The sequence below is a fragment of the Lepisosteus oculatus genome, chromosome 3 (assembly GCF_040954835.1).
Source record: "Lepisosteus oculatus isolate fLepOcu1 chromosome 3, fLepOcu1.hap2, whole genome shotgun sequence".
NCBI lineage: Eukaryota > Metazoa > Chordata > Actinopteri > Semionotiformes > Lepisosteidae > Lepisosteus > Lepisosteus oculatus.
The window spans coordinates 10,540,833-10,557,764 of NC_090698.1; the positions used below are offsets into that span (position 1 = coordinate 10,540,833).

Genomic DNA, 16,932 nt, shown 5'->3' on the forward strand with positions numbered 1-16,932 from the left:
GAAAACGATACACTCGTTTTACGAGACATAAAGTCGTACTTCTCACGGTAGTGCGTCTGACTCCCGATCAGAAAGTTGTGAGTTCAAGTCACGTCGAGGTCAGTAGATACTTCTTAAGGTGCTGATCTGTGGAGGCTGTTAGTTCTTTTCTGAAAATTAAAGAGAATCGCTGGAATTGCATTGAGTGGTAGTAGTTCAGGTGGGTAGCTGTGTCAGCATGCGTAGGCTGCAAAGGAACAAGTAATAGGCTTATTCCATGCTGAAGAAAGAGAACACAACGTTTCGGCTTTGGAGTACAACTACTGTCATTTCTGTACTGGGACAGACTATATGAAATGCAAATCTTTGCATAAACAAGGTATTCCGAGGATTTAGTGTTAAAAATGACTCTAGTGAGATTCGAACCCACAACCTTTGAATGCCTTCACAAAGCCACTATCTAGAAGTCCAACGCGCTATCCATTGCGCCACAGAGCCTGCTGGAGCTAAGGATGACCTGTGACCTTTTAAATATTACCTTTTAACTATTCAAAAAACAACATCCAGCGCTCCTGTCGGAAAAGAATGAAAAAAATCGGATACGTTCAGTTCCAGGGTCGGGGATTGTTCTCTTTTGCGCAGCGTGGGCTTATGACCTCGTGGCGCAACAGTAGCGCGTCTGACTCCAGATCAGAAGGTTGCGTGTTTCAATCACGTTGAGGTCAGCGCTCGCATTTTCAAGCTCTGCTGTTGCCGAACCGGGGTCACAATGGGTGTCATGTTTTGCTGGTGCCGAACCAGAAACCCTCACCATGCAGTCCAGTTCCGCAACCCTGCTGTGTCTGTGCCTTATAAATCTATCCCATCTCGTCAGAACTTGTCTTTTCGCCAAGTGTCATTCGCATATCTCCGCATACAATGACAAACAAAATCCCTCAGATCTCGGCTGCTGTTGGTTCTTTGAAAATTCAAAAGCATCGCTGGAATTTCACCGAGTGGATCAATTTCACAGAGGCCGAAAGCTAGTGGACTATATCAGAGCCTCTCTGTCGCCATCAGTTAGCGCGTTCGGGACGCTGAGAGTTTCTTAATGAACACACCCTCCTCCCTTCGTGTCCCGGGACTTTTACTAAGATCAGATACGCTTGGTTCGAACCCAAGCAGGGGTCTTCTGCGTGTCTTCTACGATTCTCTTCAATTTTCAAAGAAGAACTAACAGCCTCCGCAGATCAGCACCATGAAAACCTTAAAAATGACCAGTTGACCTCGACGTGATTTGAACACACAACCTTCTGATCTGGAGTCAGACGCGCTACCGTTGCGCCACGAGATCACGGATAGACTCCATTAATTCCCGAAAGAGAACAATAAACCTCTCTGCAGCTGAAGAGTTTTCTTCATTCTCCCGTGAGGAGCCCTACGGAGCCCGAAGAGTCTCTTCCTCCCAGACCACGGATCGTTCTTCCTACCCGGCTCTCCCACAGAGAGCAGACACGTGAAATTCACATCGTGACCTCTCCCAGGAGGAGCACAATTAACAGAGAATCCTCTCTCCGTCACAATCAGTGAAAAGGAGAGTCCACTGTGGGCTGTGCTGTTCCCGATGAGCTCAGGGAGCAGGTAGGTGTAGCGCAGCTCCAGCTGGGCGTTTTGCGAGAATCACTGACGTACCAGGATATTATTTAACATTTTCAGTCTAGTGTTAAAGGGTGTTTGATTTGTAATTTCTTTTGGAGGGGCAGGCACTTGTTTCTTTGCTATTTTCTATCGCCATGTGTTTTTAAAAGCGAGAGACACTGCTATTTCTTTGTGAGTTTGGTCTCTCCACTCACTGGCTCCGGTCGTTAACTCTCCTCCTGTTGTTTACACATGACAAAACAAGCTGTTGTGGAGGGAGAAAGAAACTGGTTCCACTGGGGCTTGAACCCAGGACCTTCTGCATGTAAAGCAGACGTGATAACCGCTACACTATGGAACCATCCGTCGAAGAGATTGATTCATTCCTGAAAAAAAAGTATTTCCGTAGTGAACAAGTTATCGAGAACAGCACCATTACTTCCTGACTTCCACTCTTAAATATTTACCCAACAGTGGAACTGTAACTGCTCACTACAGGAGCATGTATTCTAATATGGGGGCTGTAGGGGGGCAGATTCGTGGATGCGGCGAAGACAACAATGGAGACAGTGTGTCTGCTCTCCGTGCGAGAGCCGAGCAGCAGGAACAAGCTCTGGTCCAGGTGGAAGAGCAGCGCTCCCAGGAGAGGATAGAGCAGGATTTCCTGCAGGGCTGGGGACACTGTTTGTTCTTGTTTGCAAATAGAAGAAAAGCACTTGAAATACATCGAGTGTGTCGTTTGCACCGAGACCAAGAGGCTATCGCTCGCCATGAAAGTCATTTCATGGTCTTGTCAGACTCGGGTGGGAGAGCTGCAGCCCAACCCTTTCAGGAACAAAAAAGTCACGAGGAGGGTGAGAAACTCCAACAATTTATTTTGATCAAGCCCGACATTACCCTAACTCACGGAAAGCAGTATGGTACCTACTCGATGGATATAAACTTGATTATTCCTGTAAGCGGTGCATACCCTCCCCTGTCAAAAAAAGAAGCCACTGAACAGAAGGTTCTCTTGACAGAATTCAGTTGAATATGCTCTTGCATAAGCAAGTGTTTGCACATTTTGACCTCTTGATTTTGATCAGCAGTCTCTTTTGATGTTTCCTGCTTCCTGTGAAAACTTCTCTTCGTGCTGATCTGCGGAGGCTGTTAGTTCTTCATTGAAAATTAAAGAGAATCGCTGGAATTACTTCGAGCGGTGTTTATTTGTTTTGATGACCCTCTTCAATGCGCTAAAAGCCATGTAGTTTACACGCAGAAGATCCTGGGTTCTAACCAAGCGTGTCCGATCTTAACACAACCGAACATAGCAAAAGCGCCCGGACACCGCGCTGTGGAAACAGCAGTAGGACAACAACAACACACGAGGACCTCGTGGCGCAACGGTAGCGCGTCTGACTCCAGATCAGAAGGTTGCGTGTTCAAATCACGTCGGGGTCAGTTGGGTATTTTTAAGGTTTTCATGGTGCTGATCTGCGGAGGCTGTTAGTTCTTCTTTGAAAATTGAAGAGAATCGTAGAATACACGCAGATCTTGGGTTCGAACCAAACGTATCTGATCTTAGCAAGAGTCCCAGGACACGAAGGGAGGAGGGTGTGTTCATTAAGAAACTCTCAGCGTCCCGAACGCGCTAACTGATGGCGACAGAGAGGCTCAGATATAGTCCACTAGCTCTCGGCCTCTGTGAAATTGATCCACTCGGTGAAATTCCAGCGATGCTTTTGAGTTTTCAAAAAACCAACAGCAGCCGAGATCTGAGGGATTTTGTTTGTCATTGTATGCGGAGATATACGAATGATATTTGGCGAAAAGACAAGTTCTGACGAGAAGGGATAGATATATAAGGCACAGGCACAGCAGGGTTGCGGAACTGGACTGTATGGTGAGGGTTTCAGGTTCGGCAGCAGCAAAACATGACACATATTGTGACCCCAACGTGATTTGAACACGCAACCTTCTGATCTGGATTCAGACGCACCACTGTTGCACCACAAGGTTGTGAGACTACACTGCACAAAGAGAACAATCCCCTATCCTGGATCTGAAGGATCTGATGGGATCTGATTTTTTTTATTCTTTTCCGACAGGAGCGCTGGATGTTTTTTTAATAGTTAAAAGGTAATATTTAAAAGGTCACAGGTCACCTTTTCAGCTCCAGCAGGCTCTGTGGCGCAATGGATAGTGTGTTGGACTTCTAGACAGTGGCCTTTGTAAAGGTATTCAAAGGTTGTGGGTTCGAGTCCCACCAGAGTCATTTTAAACACTAAATCCTCAGAATACCTTGTTTATTAAAAGATTTGCGTTTCATATAGTCTGTCCCAGTACAGAAATGACAGTAGTTGTACTATTGTGAGACATACACAATGTTGAGTGTTGTGTGTGTGGTACTGTAGTTTGCTGGTGGGAGTGAAGTTGTGTTGAATCTCTGTCCAGGGAGACGTGGGGTGTGGACGGCTGAGGAGAGACTGGCGCCTCGCGCTGTGTCCCTTATTATTTTTCTGCTGCTTGCTTGGTCTGCTAGTTTTAGGGTTTTTTATCAATAAAGTGTGATAATCGGCCGGTGAAAGCTCTGTTGTCCTTCACATGAATGCCTAAAACCAGCAGCGGCGTTTCCTTTTTGTTCTTCACGGACAGAGGCTTCAGCACCGCGCCTTGCCGTCTGGACATTTCATCTGGATGATTCGCTGTTCGCAACGCGACTGCACTGTGAGTTTACTGTGAGTTTACTACACTGTCTTTTACCTCTTAATGTAAGGTACCTCTTAATGAGGTAAAAGACAGTGCATTAAAAGGCTCTAAGCACCCCTGGGTGGGCTCGAACCACCAACCTTTCAGTTAACAGCCAAACACGTTGACAAATTACACCACAGAGACTCTGATATAGTGGGCCGGCTCTCGGGCTCCGTGAAAACAACACACTCAGAACATTGTCACCTGTTTGCTTCACTTTCCAATGAAGGAAACAACAGCAGCAGAGATCAGCGGGATGTTCTTCTCTTTCTATTCTGTGATTTCTGAAAGGTACCCTGTCAAAATACGGGTTCTGACGAGAAGGGAGGGACATAGCAGAGCTATTGCCGTCACACTGTGTCCCTTATTCTTTTTCTGCTGCTTGCTTGGTCTGCTAGTTTTAGGGTTTTTTATCAATAAAGTGTGATAATCAGCTGGTGAAAGCTCTGTTGTCCTTTACATCGGCAACAGCAGACCTTGAAACAGCAACTACTGACCTCGACGTGATTTGAACACGCAACCTTCTGATCTGGAGTCAGACGCGCTACCGTTGCGCCACGAGGTCCTGGTGTAATGTTGTTGTCCTACTGCTGTTTCCACAGCGCGGTGTCCGGGCGCTTTTGCTATGTTCAGTTGTGTCAAGGTCGGACACGCTTGGTTAGAACCCAGGATCTTCTGCGTGTAAACTACATGGCTTTTAGCTGTTGCCGAACTGGGAGCCCTCGCCACGGAGTCCAATTCCCCAAGCCTGCTGACCTTATATGTCCCTCCCTTCTCGTCAGAACCCGTATTTTCACAGGGTACCTTTCAGAAATCACAGTATAGAAAGAGAAGAACATCCCCCTGATCTCGGCTGCTGTTGTTTCCTTCATTGGAAAGTGAAGCAAACAGGTGAAAATGTTCTGAGTGTGTTGCTTTAATGGAGCCGAGAGCCGGTCCACTATATCGGAGTCTCTGTGGTGGAATTTGTCAGCGTGTTTGGCTGTTAACCGAAAGGTTGGTGGTTCGAGCCCACCCAGGGGTGCTTAGAGCCTTTTAATGCACTGTCTTTTACCTCATTAAGAGGTACCTTACATTAAGAGGTAAAAGACAGTGTAGTAAACTCACAGTAAACTCACAGTGCAGTCGCGTTGCGAACAGCGAATCATCCAGATGAAATGTCCAGACGACAAGGCGCGGTGCTGAAGCCTCTGTCCGTGAAGAACAAAAAGGAAACGCCGCTGCTGGTTTTAGGCATTCATGTGAAGGACAACAGAGCTTTCACCGGCCGATTATCACACTTTATTGATAAAAAACCCTAAAACTAGCAGACCAAGCAAGCAGCAGAAAAATAATAAGGGACACAGCGCGAGGCGCCAGTCTCTCCTCAGCCGTCCACACCCCACGTCTCCCTGGACAGAGATTCAACACAACTTCACTCCCACCAGCAAACTACCACACACACAACACTCAACATTGTGTATGTCTCACAATAGTACAACTACTGTCATTTCTGTACTGGGACAGACTATATGAAACGCAAATCTTTTAATAAACAAGGTATTCTGAGGGTTTAGTGTTTAAAATGACTCTGGTGGGACTCGAACCCACAACCTTTGAATACCTTTACAAAGCCACTGTCTAGAAGTCCAACGCGCTATCCATTGCGCCACAGAGCCTGCTGGAGCTGTAGAGGTGACCTGTGACCTTTTAAATATTACCTTTTAACTATTCAAAAAACAACATCCACCGCTCCTGTCAGAAAAGAATAAAAAAAATCAGATCCCATCAGATCCTTCAGATCCAGGATAGGGGATTGTTCTCTTTGTACAGTGTAGTCTCACAACCTTGTGGTGCAACGGTGGTGCGTCTGAATCCAGATCAGAAGGTTGCGTGTTCAAATCACGTCGGGGTCACAATATGTGTCATGTTTTGCTGCTGCCGAACCTGAAACCCTCACCATACAGTCCAGTTCCGCAACCCTGCTGTGTCTGTGCCTTATATATCTATCCCTTCTCGTCAGAACTTGTCTTTTCGCCAAGTATCATTCGCATATCTCCGCATACAATGACAAACAAAATCCCTCAGATCTCGCCTGCTGTTGGTTCTTTGAAAATTCAAAAGCATCGCTGGAATTTCACCGAGTTGATCAATTTCACAGAGGCCGAGAGCTAGTGGACTATATCAGAGCCTCTCTGTCGCCATCAGTTAGCGCGTTCGGGACGCTGAGAGTTTCTTAATGAACACACCCTCCTCCCTTCGTGTCCTGGGACTCTTGCTAAGATCAGATACGTTTGGTTCGAACCCAAGATCTGCGTGTATTCTACGATTCTCTTCAATTTTCAAAGAAGAACTAACAGCCTCCGCAGATCAGCACCATGAAAACCTTAAAAATACCCAACTGACCCCGACGTGATTTGAACACGCAACCTTCTGATCTGGAGTCAGACGCGCTACCGTTGCGCCACAAGGTCACAGAGAGACCGCATTAATTCCCGAAAGAGAACAATCAGCGTCTCTGCAGCTGAAGAGTTTTCTTCATTCTCCCGTGATGAGTCCTACTCTTCCGAAGAGAGTCTCTTCCTCCCAGACCACGGATCGTTCTTCCTGCCCAGCTCTCCCGCAGAGAGCAGACACGTGAAATTCACATCATGACCTGTCCCAGGAGGAGCACAATTAACAGAGAATCCTCTCTCCATGTCACAATCAGTGCAAAGGAGAGTCCACTGTGGGCTGTGCTGTTCCCGGTGAGCTCAGGGAGCAGGTAGGTGTAGCGCAGCTCCAGCTGGGCGTTTTGCGAGAAACACTGACGCACCAGGATATTATTTAACATTTTCAGTCTAGTGTTAAAGGGTGTTTGATTTGTAATTTCTTTTGGAGGGGCAGGCACTTGTTTCTTTGCTATTTTCTATCGCCATGTGTTTTTAAAAGCGAGAGACACTGCTATTTCTTTGTGAGTTTGGTCTCTCCACTCACTGCCCCCGGTTGTTTACTCTCCTCCTGTTGTTTCCACAGGACAAAACAAGCTGTTGTGGAGGGAGAAAGGAACTGGTTCCACTGGGGCTCGAACCCAGGACCTTCTGCGTGTAAAGCAGACGTGATAACCGCTACACTATGGAACCATCCACCAAAGAGATTGATTAATTCCATGAAAAAAAATATTTCCGTAGTGAATAAGTTACTGAGAACAGCACCTGACTTCCTATCTTAAATATTTACCCAACAGTGGAACTGTAACTGGTCACTACAGGAGCAAGTATTCTAATATGGGGGCTGTAGGGGGGCAGATTCGTGGATGCGGCGAAGACAACAATGGAGACAGTGTGTCTGCTCTCCGTGCGAGAGCCGAGCAGCAGGAACAAGCTCTGGTCCAGGTGGAAGAGCAGCGCTCCCAGGAGAGAATAGAGCAGGACTTCCTGCAGGGCTGGGGACACAGTTCTTGTTTGCAAATAGAAGAAAAGCACTTGAAATCCACCGAGTGTGTCGTTTGCACCGAGACCAAGAGGCTATCGCTCGCCATGAAAGTCATTTTATGGTCTTGTCAGACTCGGGTGGGAGAGCTGCAGCCCAACCCTTTCAGGAACAAAAAAAAAGTCACGAGGAGGGTGAGAAACTCCAACAATTTATTTTGATCAAGCCCGACATTACCCTAACTCACGGAAAGCAGTATGGTACCTACTCGATGGATATAAACTTGATTATTCCTGTAAGCGGTGCATACCCCCCCGTCAAAAAAAAAGCCACTGAACAGAAGGTTCTCTTGACAGAGTTCAGTTTAATGTTCAAACGCTTGCTTATGCAAGAGCATATTTTGACCCCTTGGATGAGAGCTGTGCACTGGGGAGTGTGGTCCCATGACTGAACACCAGGGGGAGCCATCTGCTGCCTTTCTTTCCAGATAAGGAGAGCACTGAAACAGTACTGGTACACTGCTAACTGGTGGCCACTTTTCAACTCCCAACACTGAACCACACCCACATCATAGTTAGAGTTGAAATTAGCCTTTCCTTGCAAGGCTCAGGCTTGTTCTGGCTGAAGGCACCTGGATCACCAGGCAATACACAGCTCTCTAATCTCCATGTGCAGCAGATTTCAGCTTCCATTTTAAAAGCCAATCCTTTCGGATGAAGCCCTGGAGTAAATCCCAAATGACCAAGTGTGGCACCCCGTGCTGTGGTGACCTGGGCACTGCTAGGCCTGGTTCAGAGGGCAATGCTGTTCTCGATGAGCTCAGGGAGCAGGTAGGTGTAGGGCAGCTCCAGCTGGGCATTTCTCTCCTTGATCTTCTGGCTCAGTGCTGCCAGGTCTTCCTGCAGTTCCAGGATCAGCCTGCAGGGGGCATCTTCAATGAAGTGCTCCCACGGATACTGACCAAGAGCAACCTGGAGGTAGAGTGGCAGGTACAGGCATTAGACTGCTACACCACTAGAGGCCACTGTCAAGTTGGATAAGGCAATGGAGTAGGCCCGGCAATAGCAGGACTTACAAAGTCACTGGGCTGCTTGCTGAGGAGCCAGGTGGTGGCCATGAGGCGCACAGTGGTGTTGATATCAGGCAGGGCCTTCAGGATGTCACTCATGGTGGTGCTGCCCTTCGTGATAGGAGGAGGCCATTGCAGGCTGGAGGGGCTGTTGGGCATCCAGCTACTGAAGTCAAACTGGGAAACAGTGGTCAGAAATGAGCTTCCTCCACTCTGAGCTGGTGCAACCCTGCAGCCTGACTCCCAGCTAAGGTCAAGGGAGGACTTTGGTAAGTCTGAACAGCAGGAAATTCATCAGGCACTGCTGCACACCAAGCAGCAGGGCACTGGGGTCTCTGCCCTGTGCCACTGACAGTCTGGGTGCTTTGAGGGCATGAGAGGGCACTATACAAGGCGTCTCACCAGGCCGCTGTTGACGGCAGCGTGCTGGGCCGACACAGTGAAAACCACCATGTTGACGAACTTGGTGACCTCTTCCGGCGAGGTGAAGGACTGTGGGATTTCTGAGGAGCAAGAGAATGTGGGGAGAAGTGGGGTTATTGGTCTTTTCAGGATGAACTGGACCAAGTCAGCTCTGGTGATTGACCACACCTGACCCCTGTCCGTGAGGCATCTGTTTGGAGGAACTGGGGTGTCCTGCAAGCACCCCCTCACTTTGTTGGAACCGTCTTGGGGTCACAGACAAAAGAACCCCCTCTGACCTGATTCGGGACGCTCCTGGAAGCCCTCCGTGAAGATCTCTTTGATCCAGCTCTGCAGCTCTGTGTCCTTCACCACCGCATTGTCGTCGGGATAATACACTTTCACCACCCCCTTGACAAACCTGGGGCCAATCAGACACACAGATCATTCAGGTCACATCCACTTGCCACAGCCAAGGGTCTCTAACCCCCCCCCCACTGGAGCACACACTGGCATCCAGACAGCACCACCTGTTGATGGAGTTCCAGAGGCACAGGCCATCATCCCTGTAGTAGTAGTTGGGCACCGACTCCACCCCTCGTGCACTAATGTCCTCCGGCAGACAGAGGGAGCTGTAGGTCAGGGACTGGACAGCTCTCTCCAGGATCTCTATCAGCCCAATTCCTCCTATGGCAGTGTGCTGCAAGATAGAGAGGGGGGCTGTGTTACAGTTATTGTGATGGAGTTTCCAACTGAAGGAAGCAGTTGACCCCTTTGTCAATTCCAGGTCAACAGCTTCAGATCTCAACATGCTCTCTCTAAACAATTAATTCTCCTACAACACCCCAGAGTGCAGGACAACTGGTATATTCCACAGTCCAGGGGTTACAGACACTGGAGGCCCAGGTCTGACCCCATGAGTCTCATCATCAGACTGTGGGTAAAACACCTGGGTCAAAGGTCAGCAGCAGGCTCAGTCTTGTCACTGTTGTGTCAGGTCACAGCTGGGATGAGGGAGCAGGGCTCTCAGTCCGGGGTATGAAGCTTCAGGTCTGAACACTCTGAGATCTGCTAACTGCCCCATCTCCATACCTCACTGAAGACCCCGTCTCTGCCCAGCAGTCGAACCCGGGCCATGATGTTGACCTGCAGGGTGTACCGCATATGGGGGATGAGAAGCTAAAGGAGGAGACAGAAGGGGAGTTATGGAAGAGATGACTCCAAAACTGACCACAGACACTGCAGCCTCCACTACATAGTGTGGGTTTTGATCAAACGCTCAGCCACAAACTGGCACCAGCCCTGACCACGCTGTTACCTTGTAGAGGGGATGCACATGGGGCAGGTGGTGCAGCGTCGCCATGGTGATGACCTCGGCCAGCAGGTGCGTGCGCAGCAGGTGGGTGACGACCTGGTGGTGGCTGAAGTCGGCGCTGCGCACGCAGATCTTGGCCAGGAGCCAGTCGATCCCATCGCTCGGCAGGAAGATCGGGTTCTCTGGCCCGGCCCGCTGCTGTAACTGATGATGTCGATCGAGTCGGGTTGGCAGAAGAAGTCCGAACTGACACCGGATCAACACCTTATCTGGACAGCTTGAGTTGGGCGTATTGAACTTGGTGCGTTTGAAGAAGATCTCCCGATTCCCCCAGACCTGGACCTCAGGCTTATGGTTTACATGGAGACGTGTGCACAAGTCATTACCATGATCCCAGGGCTAGTTCCATTTTTTTTTCCCCTGTTCTCCATGATACATCCGTGCAATATTTCCTTGTATAAATTCCTGTTCTTTGACAATTTCTAATCCTCTCATTGAAACTGCACCCAATACTACCCTTGCTGGATTCCACCAAGGGGCGCGGCATGAGCACTCTTTAGGACATGGAAAGGACATAGTAGAGCTGTGTTGGGTTCTTGTGGGCAGCAATTGCCGGCCACACACCCCATAGTCACATTTTGTGCACCAGCTGCCACACAGAAGGGTGATATGTAAGGGACCCGAGGAAGCAGGTGTCCTGGGACCCACCCTCTCCCAGTCTCATACCTGGATGGCAATGGGTACCAGCTGGTCACTGGTCTTCTTGTACAGCAGACACAGGGGTGCCACCATATACTGCAGCCGATTGTTGATCAAGTTGGGCGTGATGCCATCCAGCACTTTGTAGTCACACAGGTAGATGTTGCCCTTCTGTCGGGAAGAAAGGAGAACAGCAGAGCAGGATGGCAGAGTGGACTCCATGGCAGAGATCCAGGTCCACTAGATGGGCAGTGAGGTCACTAATGAATGCACCTCTCCTCCAATCAGATCTCACTCTCCTGCCAGGCTCAGTAGAGCCCATGGCCTTTCAAAACAATGAGCAAGTAGCCTCGCTCCAAAATATGAAGAGATGGTCAATTATAAACAAGTGGACATGGGAAGTTCCGCAGTCCGGCCTACCAACAACTCCTTTTCCAGGGTGCTGCCCGCCTCCAGGAAGGGGTTGACCAAGCAGCTGGGAACAGGAAAGTTGGGGGGCAGCTGGCAGCAGCGCTGAACGACCACAGGGTTACAGCCATTGAGACACTGGTACCCCAAAAACCAGTCTTCCTCCCAGATACTTGTTTTTTTCTGACTTCCGTTTACTTCAGGTTGCTATGCTGATGGCTACAGAGGCTTTGTTTACACGCATGGCCAGCTGACCCATCTGCAATTTCCCTCACAGGATTAATAAAAGTATCCATCAATGAGTGAGCCCATTACAAAACATAGCAAGAAACTTAGTTGACCTTGTGTGCCCAAACCGCCAGCTCATTTTAAGGGTTGGAAAGCAGGGTGAAGTAGTCACCCTTTTACTGCACTGAGCAGAAGACAGTGGAGCCCTGCCAAGACCCAGGCGGAGTTCAAACCCTTTAGCCTGACAAATCCAGATCCAACCTGGAAATGACCTCCTGCTGAAACCTGATCCAGACTAATCAGAAGCCCGGAATGGCAGTGGGTGCAAAGCACACAGGCACAACGGACAAAGAACATGGACAACTCACTGAGTGCAGTGGAACATGAGAAAAGCAGCCTCTCAGACATTTGCCTCTCAGTGCCCTACAGATCAGGTATGTTAGAATATCAGACAAGGTCTTCCTGGAGTGGTGTAAATGGTTCTCTACTGCCACCCCAGGTGTTCGGAATTCAGGCAGTCTGGGCATTCACAAGAACATTACATGATTTCCCCCCCAACTCTGGTGAACTGCTCGAGGCAACAGCAGACCTGGCTCATGCCCGTTTGCCCATCAACACTTGAGATTGTGCAGATAGGGAAGGAAGAAACCAAAGTGGGAAAGGGGCGAACCTCTGGCCAGATCACCACTTCCATAGTCGGACATTTTAAACTTCACTTCACGCCCCACCGTAGATCAGACCCACCTGTACAGATTATGGCATAACTCCAGCTCTCCAGTTCTCTGCTGTATCAATATGGGATGCTGGTCCTCAAACACCTTCTTGGCTTAAAAAAAAAAGCATAAAAAGCTTAAAACCAGTCTAGAGCTTCTGGTGTCCCCTACATCCCTCTGATCACAACCCTACAGCCAGACGCAAGATTTCCAGGCTTAAGCACGAGAAACCCTGACCTTTGCCCTCCCTCAGCTCCACAGCCCATTTGTCCGACACCCAGCGGTAGCAGGGGAAGAGGACGGTCTCCCCGCTGGGGGTGGTGACCTCCACCTTGGAGCAGAACCAGTCGTCGTCCGGCAGGAAGAAGCCCTGCTCCTTGTCCAGGCGCACGAACAGGAGGTCACCCAGCGGGTCAGGGGCGGAGACTGCCAGCTCCATGACCTGCGGCAAATGACACCCCAGTGGGTTAGAGTGCGCTGGACAGCTCTCTGACCGGGCAGGCAAGACCTGCAGATAAAGGCCAGTACATAGTGAACACGCATCTGCTGGAGTAAGAGTACAGTCTAACACACCACAGAGCTGTTCTTACAAGAACAGGGGGTCTTAATACCAGCAGGGCAGAGCCTTCCTGAACAGACACAGGAGAAGAACCAAGTCTCATCTATCCCCAGGCAAGAGGAGACCGGATATTTTGGTCATCAATGGTATTTTAAGCCACACTATCATGATCTAAGCCCACTCATCCAGACTTGATCTCCGCAAGCCAGAGTGCTATATGAAGTCCCCCTCCAACACCACCTCCACAGGCATTTCCCCTCCTCACCATGCCAGAGGACAGGTCCTGGCCCTCAGTGGAGAGCACAGTGCGCTCGCTCCTGTCCTCGGACCCAACCAGCGTGATGAAGACCCGGTCGAAGGTGCCGGAGTGCACCATGTCACCTGTGGTCACGGTCACCTTGTACGTTTCCATCCTGCTGCTGCTGAAAGACCTCAGCGACAAGAGCATTAATCCCCCCCATCTGTGAGCTTTTATTAAAGGGTCCCACTTAGAACTCACCCTCCACCACTCTCTGTGTAAAGCATCTCTCTTCCCCATATAAACAAGCCTTTCTAACCTCAAACGGCTTCCTCAGCCACAGAATCTGATGCTAGCATTGGAAAGAAGAATGTTGTCTTTTACACAGAGGGCTGCAGGAGTCCAGGGCATGGGGTATCATTCATTGTTGTAGGGGCTTACAATAAAATGAATGAAAATAAACATTTCAAAGGAAGAGTCACTCAAGCCCATGCCCTCCCAGGATCATAGGTGAAGAAGGCATCTATCAGTCTAGATCAGCCCATCCACTAGCACACCTGCAGAAGCTCAGGGGCAGCCAGCCAGCAGAGGAGCTGTGAGCATCGCATCGCTGGCACACGAGCACCTGTACAGACTTAGACACAGAGAGCTCAAAAGTAACCAAGGAGAACGTAAGCATACCCACCTACAGTTCATCCACCCCCACCACAAAGCTGGAGGCCAGCAGCTTCCCTACAAACCAAACCACAACACAAACAAACTGAAAAACCTGCTCTCAATCTGCTTTATAAATGTGCTTCACCCGCCCAGCTGTGTCAGACCCACCTGGACCCAATTAGCACCTGATTGTGCCCGTGATGTCATCATTCCCACGCTGACCTGTAGACAAACAGCCCTAATGAGGATCTAAGTGCAATTATCTCACAGGGAAGTGGGGGATTGAAGCTGACCTCTTGCATGCTGTTATGACTCAACGAGCTGACCAGGCATTATGTATGATGTATTTACCTTGTAATTTGGACCATCTGCACTTTGCACTATGTTTATCCTGTCTACAATGTCTTTGTCAGTGTCCTGTCTGCCTGTATTTTCACCTTGGACGAGGAGGAACGATATTTCCTTCCACTGTGTACTTGTATACAGCTGGAGTAAATAAGCGTGAACGTGAGGCACTCACGAGGGGGTCGAGGAGCCTTCTTCAGCTGTGTCACGTTGTGTCTCTTTTGCTTGGAATAACAGGTTTGCCTGTTCCTTTGCAGCCCATGCATACTTACGCATCTCCCTCCTCCAACTTTTGTGTGTGTGTATGCATGCATGCATGCGCGCGCGTGCATATATGTCCACGTGTGTTTATGTGTGTGCATCTGTGCAAGGGTGTTTATGTGCTCATGTAGCTGTGAGTGTGTATGTGTGCACGACTCAGACACAACACTGAGCTCGGAAGGGAGTGAGCACCAGCCAGCGTGGCTGACTCAGGTCAGATGGGCAGCAGGCCAGGTGGACACAGGAAAGGACAGAGAGAACTGCTGACCACAAGGTCAGACTGAAACCAGTTAACCCAGGACACAGACCGCAAAGACCTGGTTCACCCCAAGACAGCAGATGCAATAATTAGAACAAGAATCAGATCTCTAGCCCAGTTTTATTGAGGGCAGCGAGTCCAGCGGCCAGCAGGGGGCAGTGCAGCTGAGCTGGCAGCTCCTGCCAGAAGTGCTCCAACTGTTTCAGTGGTGCTTCCTGGTCCTCCTCCTCCTCCTCCTCTGGCGCTTCACACTGGACCTCCTGACTCGCCTCCTCCTGCGCACTGGACGGGACGCTCGTCTTCGCCTCTTGGCCATGTCTGCGGTCTGCCCGAGAGGCGGCGCTGTGCCCTTTTTAAAGCCTCCGGGAACAGGCGCTGGGCGGGTGCCGGCTACGTCTCGCGTGAGATCACGGGGCCGCCCCTGTTACCTGACGATGACGTCACCGCGCGTGGCCTTCACGAGTTTTTCAGGGATTGACACGCGCTAAACGCACAGCACCAAAGGCAATTTATTTACCAAATTGAATACAATTTGTTTTCATAGAGAACATTAACAAGAATGAAAAATACTAATAAATAATAAGGAATTCGTTTTTTATTATCCGCTCGTTTTCCAACTGATTTATCCAACACTGTGGCGCACATTATTATTATTATTATTATTATTATTATTATTATTATTATTATTATTGTTGTTGTTGTTGTTATTATTATTAGCCTTTATTTGTCGTATGTACATATACATTAGAATTCTTATTCGCGCCGATCTCTCGGCACATGCTCGGTCCAGCAGATGGCACAGTACGACAGACAACTGTAGTACAGCCGTGTGCGTGGACAGTACATTACAAAACGGTACAGAATAGTTATAGTATGTACGGACTATCAACAGAGCAATAACTACAAACAGAGCAAAAGTCTCTCGTTTGACAGAACTGTCTCGCCTGTAGCTCTATTAGTAGTACTAGTTCTATTAAAAAGAGCCCCGATATGAGGAGTTTTTCCAAGCACAGTAAAATAACCCAGCACGTTGCGCCACAATGTTAGATGCGGAAAGGCGAACGGACTCTCTCTGCCCGCTTGCCGGGGTGGGGGTATCTGTTCAAGGACCGCTCCGAGATGTTCCTCTTTCCTTTTGGTCTTGTTTGGAGATCTGGCGAGTCCGTGAATAAACACATCATGCCAGGAAAGGCTATTTCGTTTTGTACAGGTCAGGGCTTCAAGGCTCTTCTGCAGCGTTGTCCGGTGCTTGTAATGCGAGAATCTCGCCACTAGAGGTCGCGGAAAACCGATCTCTTCAGATCGATAACAATACCGTAATGGAGCAAAACACCTCGACCAGCCTGGATTGTTTCACACTCGTACATCACTACTGCCATGTCTCTGTACGCCTTCCGCAGGGTATGGATAAATCAGTACTTCAGGGAGGAGAGCCGTAGGCTCGTGAAAAGACCCCCCCTCCTCCGCCTGGTCCTGATATCTGGCCCCCGTGTGTGCGAGAGCAGCACAGCTGTAGTGGACAGCACGCGTCTGGGGATCCCCGCAGGAAGAGCTGTCCACAGAGCCAGAGGGGCAGGCGGGCGCTCCGAAATAACAGCTTATTATTTCACTGAGACACGCAGCCCCCGCGGAGGCTGAGCACGCAAGTAACTTAGACAAATGAGCCAGGTCTGACGCACCATATTGATCGCACTTAGTAGGTCGCCGAATATCACGGTTAGCGACAGCCAGGCGATGGCAGATGCGATCTACTGATCGATGATATATTGGGCAAATGCCTGTAACCAAGGCGATTTACAACCACCCGCTCGTTAGTAAATAAACAAAGCCGTATGAAAAACAGAAACCCAGTACCATAATATACTTTCGCCCATTTTGACGGTGAGGCTAAATCTGTTTTAATATAGCTGCTCTGTCTTTCTGGAGGGTATGAGTCCAACACAGAGACACGGAAAGGGGGAATTTAGGACAGACACTGGTAGCTGAACTTGCGTGTTTTTAAGGCAGTGGAGCGGAGTCCACACGGGGAGACCATGCAAACTCCCCACCCACGGCCACTCAAG

At 49.3% G+C, this 16,932-nt stretch overlaps 1 protein-coding gene and 9 non-coding genes across 10 annotated transcripts; 2 read left to right on the top strand and 8 right to left on the bottom strand.

The window, feature by feature from the left end:
• Positions 1 to 384: 384 nt before the first annotated feature.
• On the bottom strand, positions 385 to 477 carry trnar-ucu (transfer RNA arginine (anticodon UCU)). The gene is made up of 2 exons: positions 441 to 477; positions 385 to 420 (listed from the first exon to the last, which is right to left on the bottom strand). It is a non-coding gene; the product is annotated as a tRNA-Arg (tRNA).
• Positions 478 to 1,240: 763 nt separating this feature from the next.
• trnaw-cca (transfer RNA tryptophan (anticodon CCA)) lies at positions 1,241 to 1,312 on the bottom strand. Its single transcript has one exon. It is a non-coding gene; the product is annotated as a tRNA-Trp (tRNA).
• A 572-nt stretch (positions 1,313 to 1,884) lies between these two features.
• On the bottom strand, positions 1,885 to 1,957 carry trnav-uac (transfer RNA valine (anticodon UAC)). Its single transcript has one exon. It is a non-coding gene; the product is annotated as a tRNA-Val (tRNA).
• Positions 1,958 to 2,964: 1,007 nt separating this feature from the next.
• On the top strand, positions 2,965 to 3,036 carry trnaw-cca (transfer RNA tryptophan (anticodon CCA)). The gene has a single exon. It is a non-coding gene; the product is annotated as a tRNA-Trp (tRNA).
• A 720-nt stretch (positions 3,037 to 3,756) lies between these two features.
• On the top strand, positions 3,757 to 3,850 carry trnar-ucu (transfer RNA arginine (anticodon UCU)). Its single transcript has 2 exons — positions 3,757 to 3,793; positions 3,815 to 3,850. It is a non-coding gene; the product is annotated as a tRNA-Arg (tRNA).
• Positions 3,851 to 4,819: 969 nt separating this feature from the next.
• trnaw-cca (transfer RNA tryptophan (anticodon CCA)) lies at positions 4,820 to 4,891 on the bottom strand. The gene has a single exon. It is a non-coding gene; the product is annotated as a tRNA-Trp (tRNA).
• A 1,000-nt stretch (positions 4,892 to 5,891) lies between these two features.
• Positions 5,892 to 5,984, bottom strand: trnar-ucu (transfer RNA arginine (anticodon UCU)). The gene is made up of 2 exons: positions 5,948 to 5,984; positions 5,892 to 5,927 (listed from the first exon to the last, which is right to left on the bottom strand). It is a non-coding gene; the product is annotated as a tRNA-Arg (tRNA).
• A 723-nt stretch (positions 5,985 to 6,707) lies between these two features.
• On the bottom strand, positions 6,708 to 6,779 carry trnaw-cca (transfer RNA tryptophan (anticodon CCA)). Its single transcript has one exon. It is a non-coding gene; the product is annotated as a tRNA-Trp (tRNA).
• A 575-nt stretch (positions 6,780 to 7,354) lies between these two features.
• On the bottom strand, positions 7,355 to 7,427 carry trnav-uac (transfer RNA valine (anticodon UAC)). The gene has a single exon. It is a non-coding gene; the product is annotated as a tRNA-Val (tRNA).
• A 484-nt stretch (positions 7,428 to 7,911) lies between these two features.
• LOC102693199 (polyunsaturated fatty acid lipoxygenase ALOX15B-like) lies at positions 7,912 to 14,022 on the bottom strand. Its single transcript, XM_069187646.1, has 12 exons — positions 13,375 to 14,022; positions 12,788 to 13,058; positions 12,575 to 12,663; positions 11,622 to 11,771; positions 11,229 to 11,372; positions 10,506 to 10,850; positions 10,280 to 10,366; positions 9,718 to 9,887; positions 9,487 to 9,608; positions 9,188 to 9,288; positions 8,792 to 8,962; positions 7,912 to 8,687 (listed from the first exon to the last, which is right to left on the bottom strand). The coding sequence occupies exons 1-12, from the start codon at positions 13,645 to 13,647 to the stop codon at positions 8,508 to 8,510; spliced, it is 2,103 nt and encodes a 700-aa protein (XP_069043747.1). The 5' UTR covers positions 13,648 to 14,022; the 3' UTR covers positions 7,912 to 8,507.
• Positions 14,023 to 16,932: the final 2,910 nt, after the last annotated feature.

What these genes read in the sequence shown, in the direction of transcription:
- LOC102693199 (XM_069187646.1), bottom strand. Translation starts at nt 13,647, where the DNA reads ATGGGGAAGAGAGATGCTTTACACAGAGAGTGGTGGAGGGTGAGTTCT. An exon ending in ATAATCTGTACAGGTGGGTC is followed by an intron (nt 11,772 to 12,574) that starts TGATCTACGGTG and finishes AGTATCTGGGAG; the next exon opens with GAAGACTGGTTTTTGGGGTA. An exon ending in CCAGGAGCGTCCCGAATCAG is followed by an intron (nt 9,289 to 9,486) that starts GTCAGAGGGGGT and finishes CTTGCTCCTCAG; the next exon opens with AAATCCCACAGTCCTTCACC.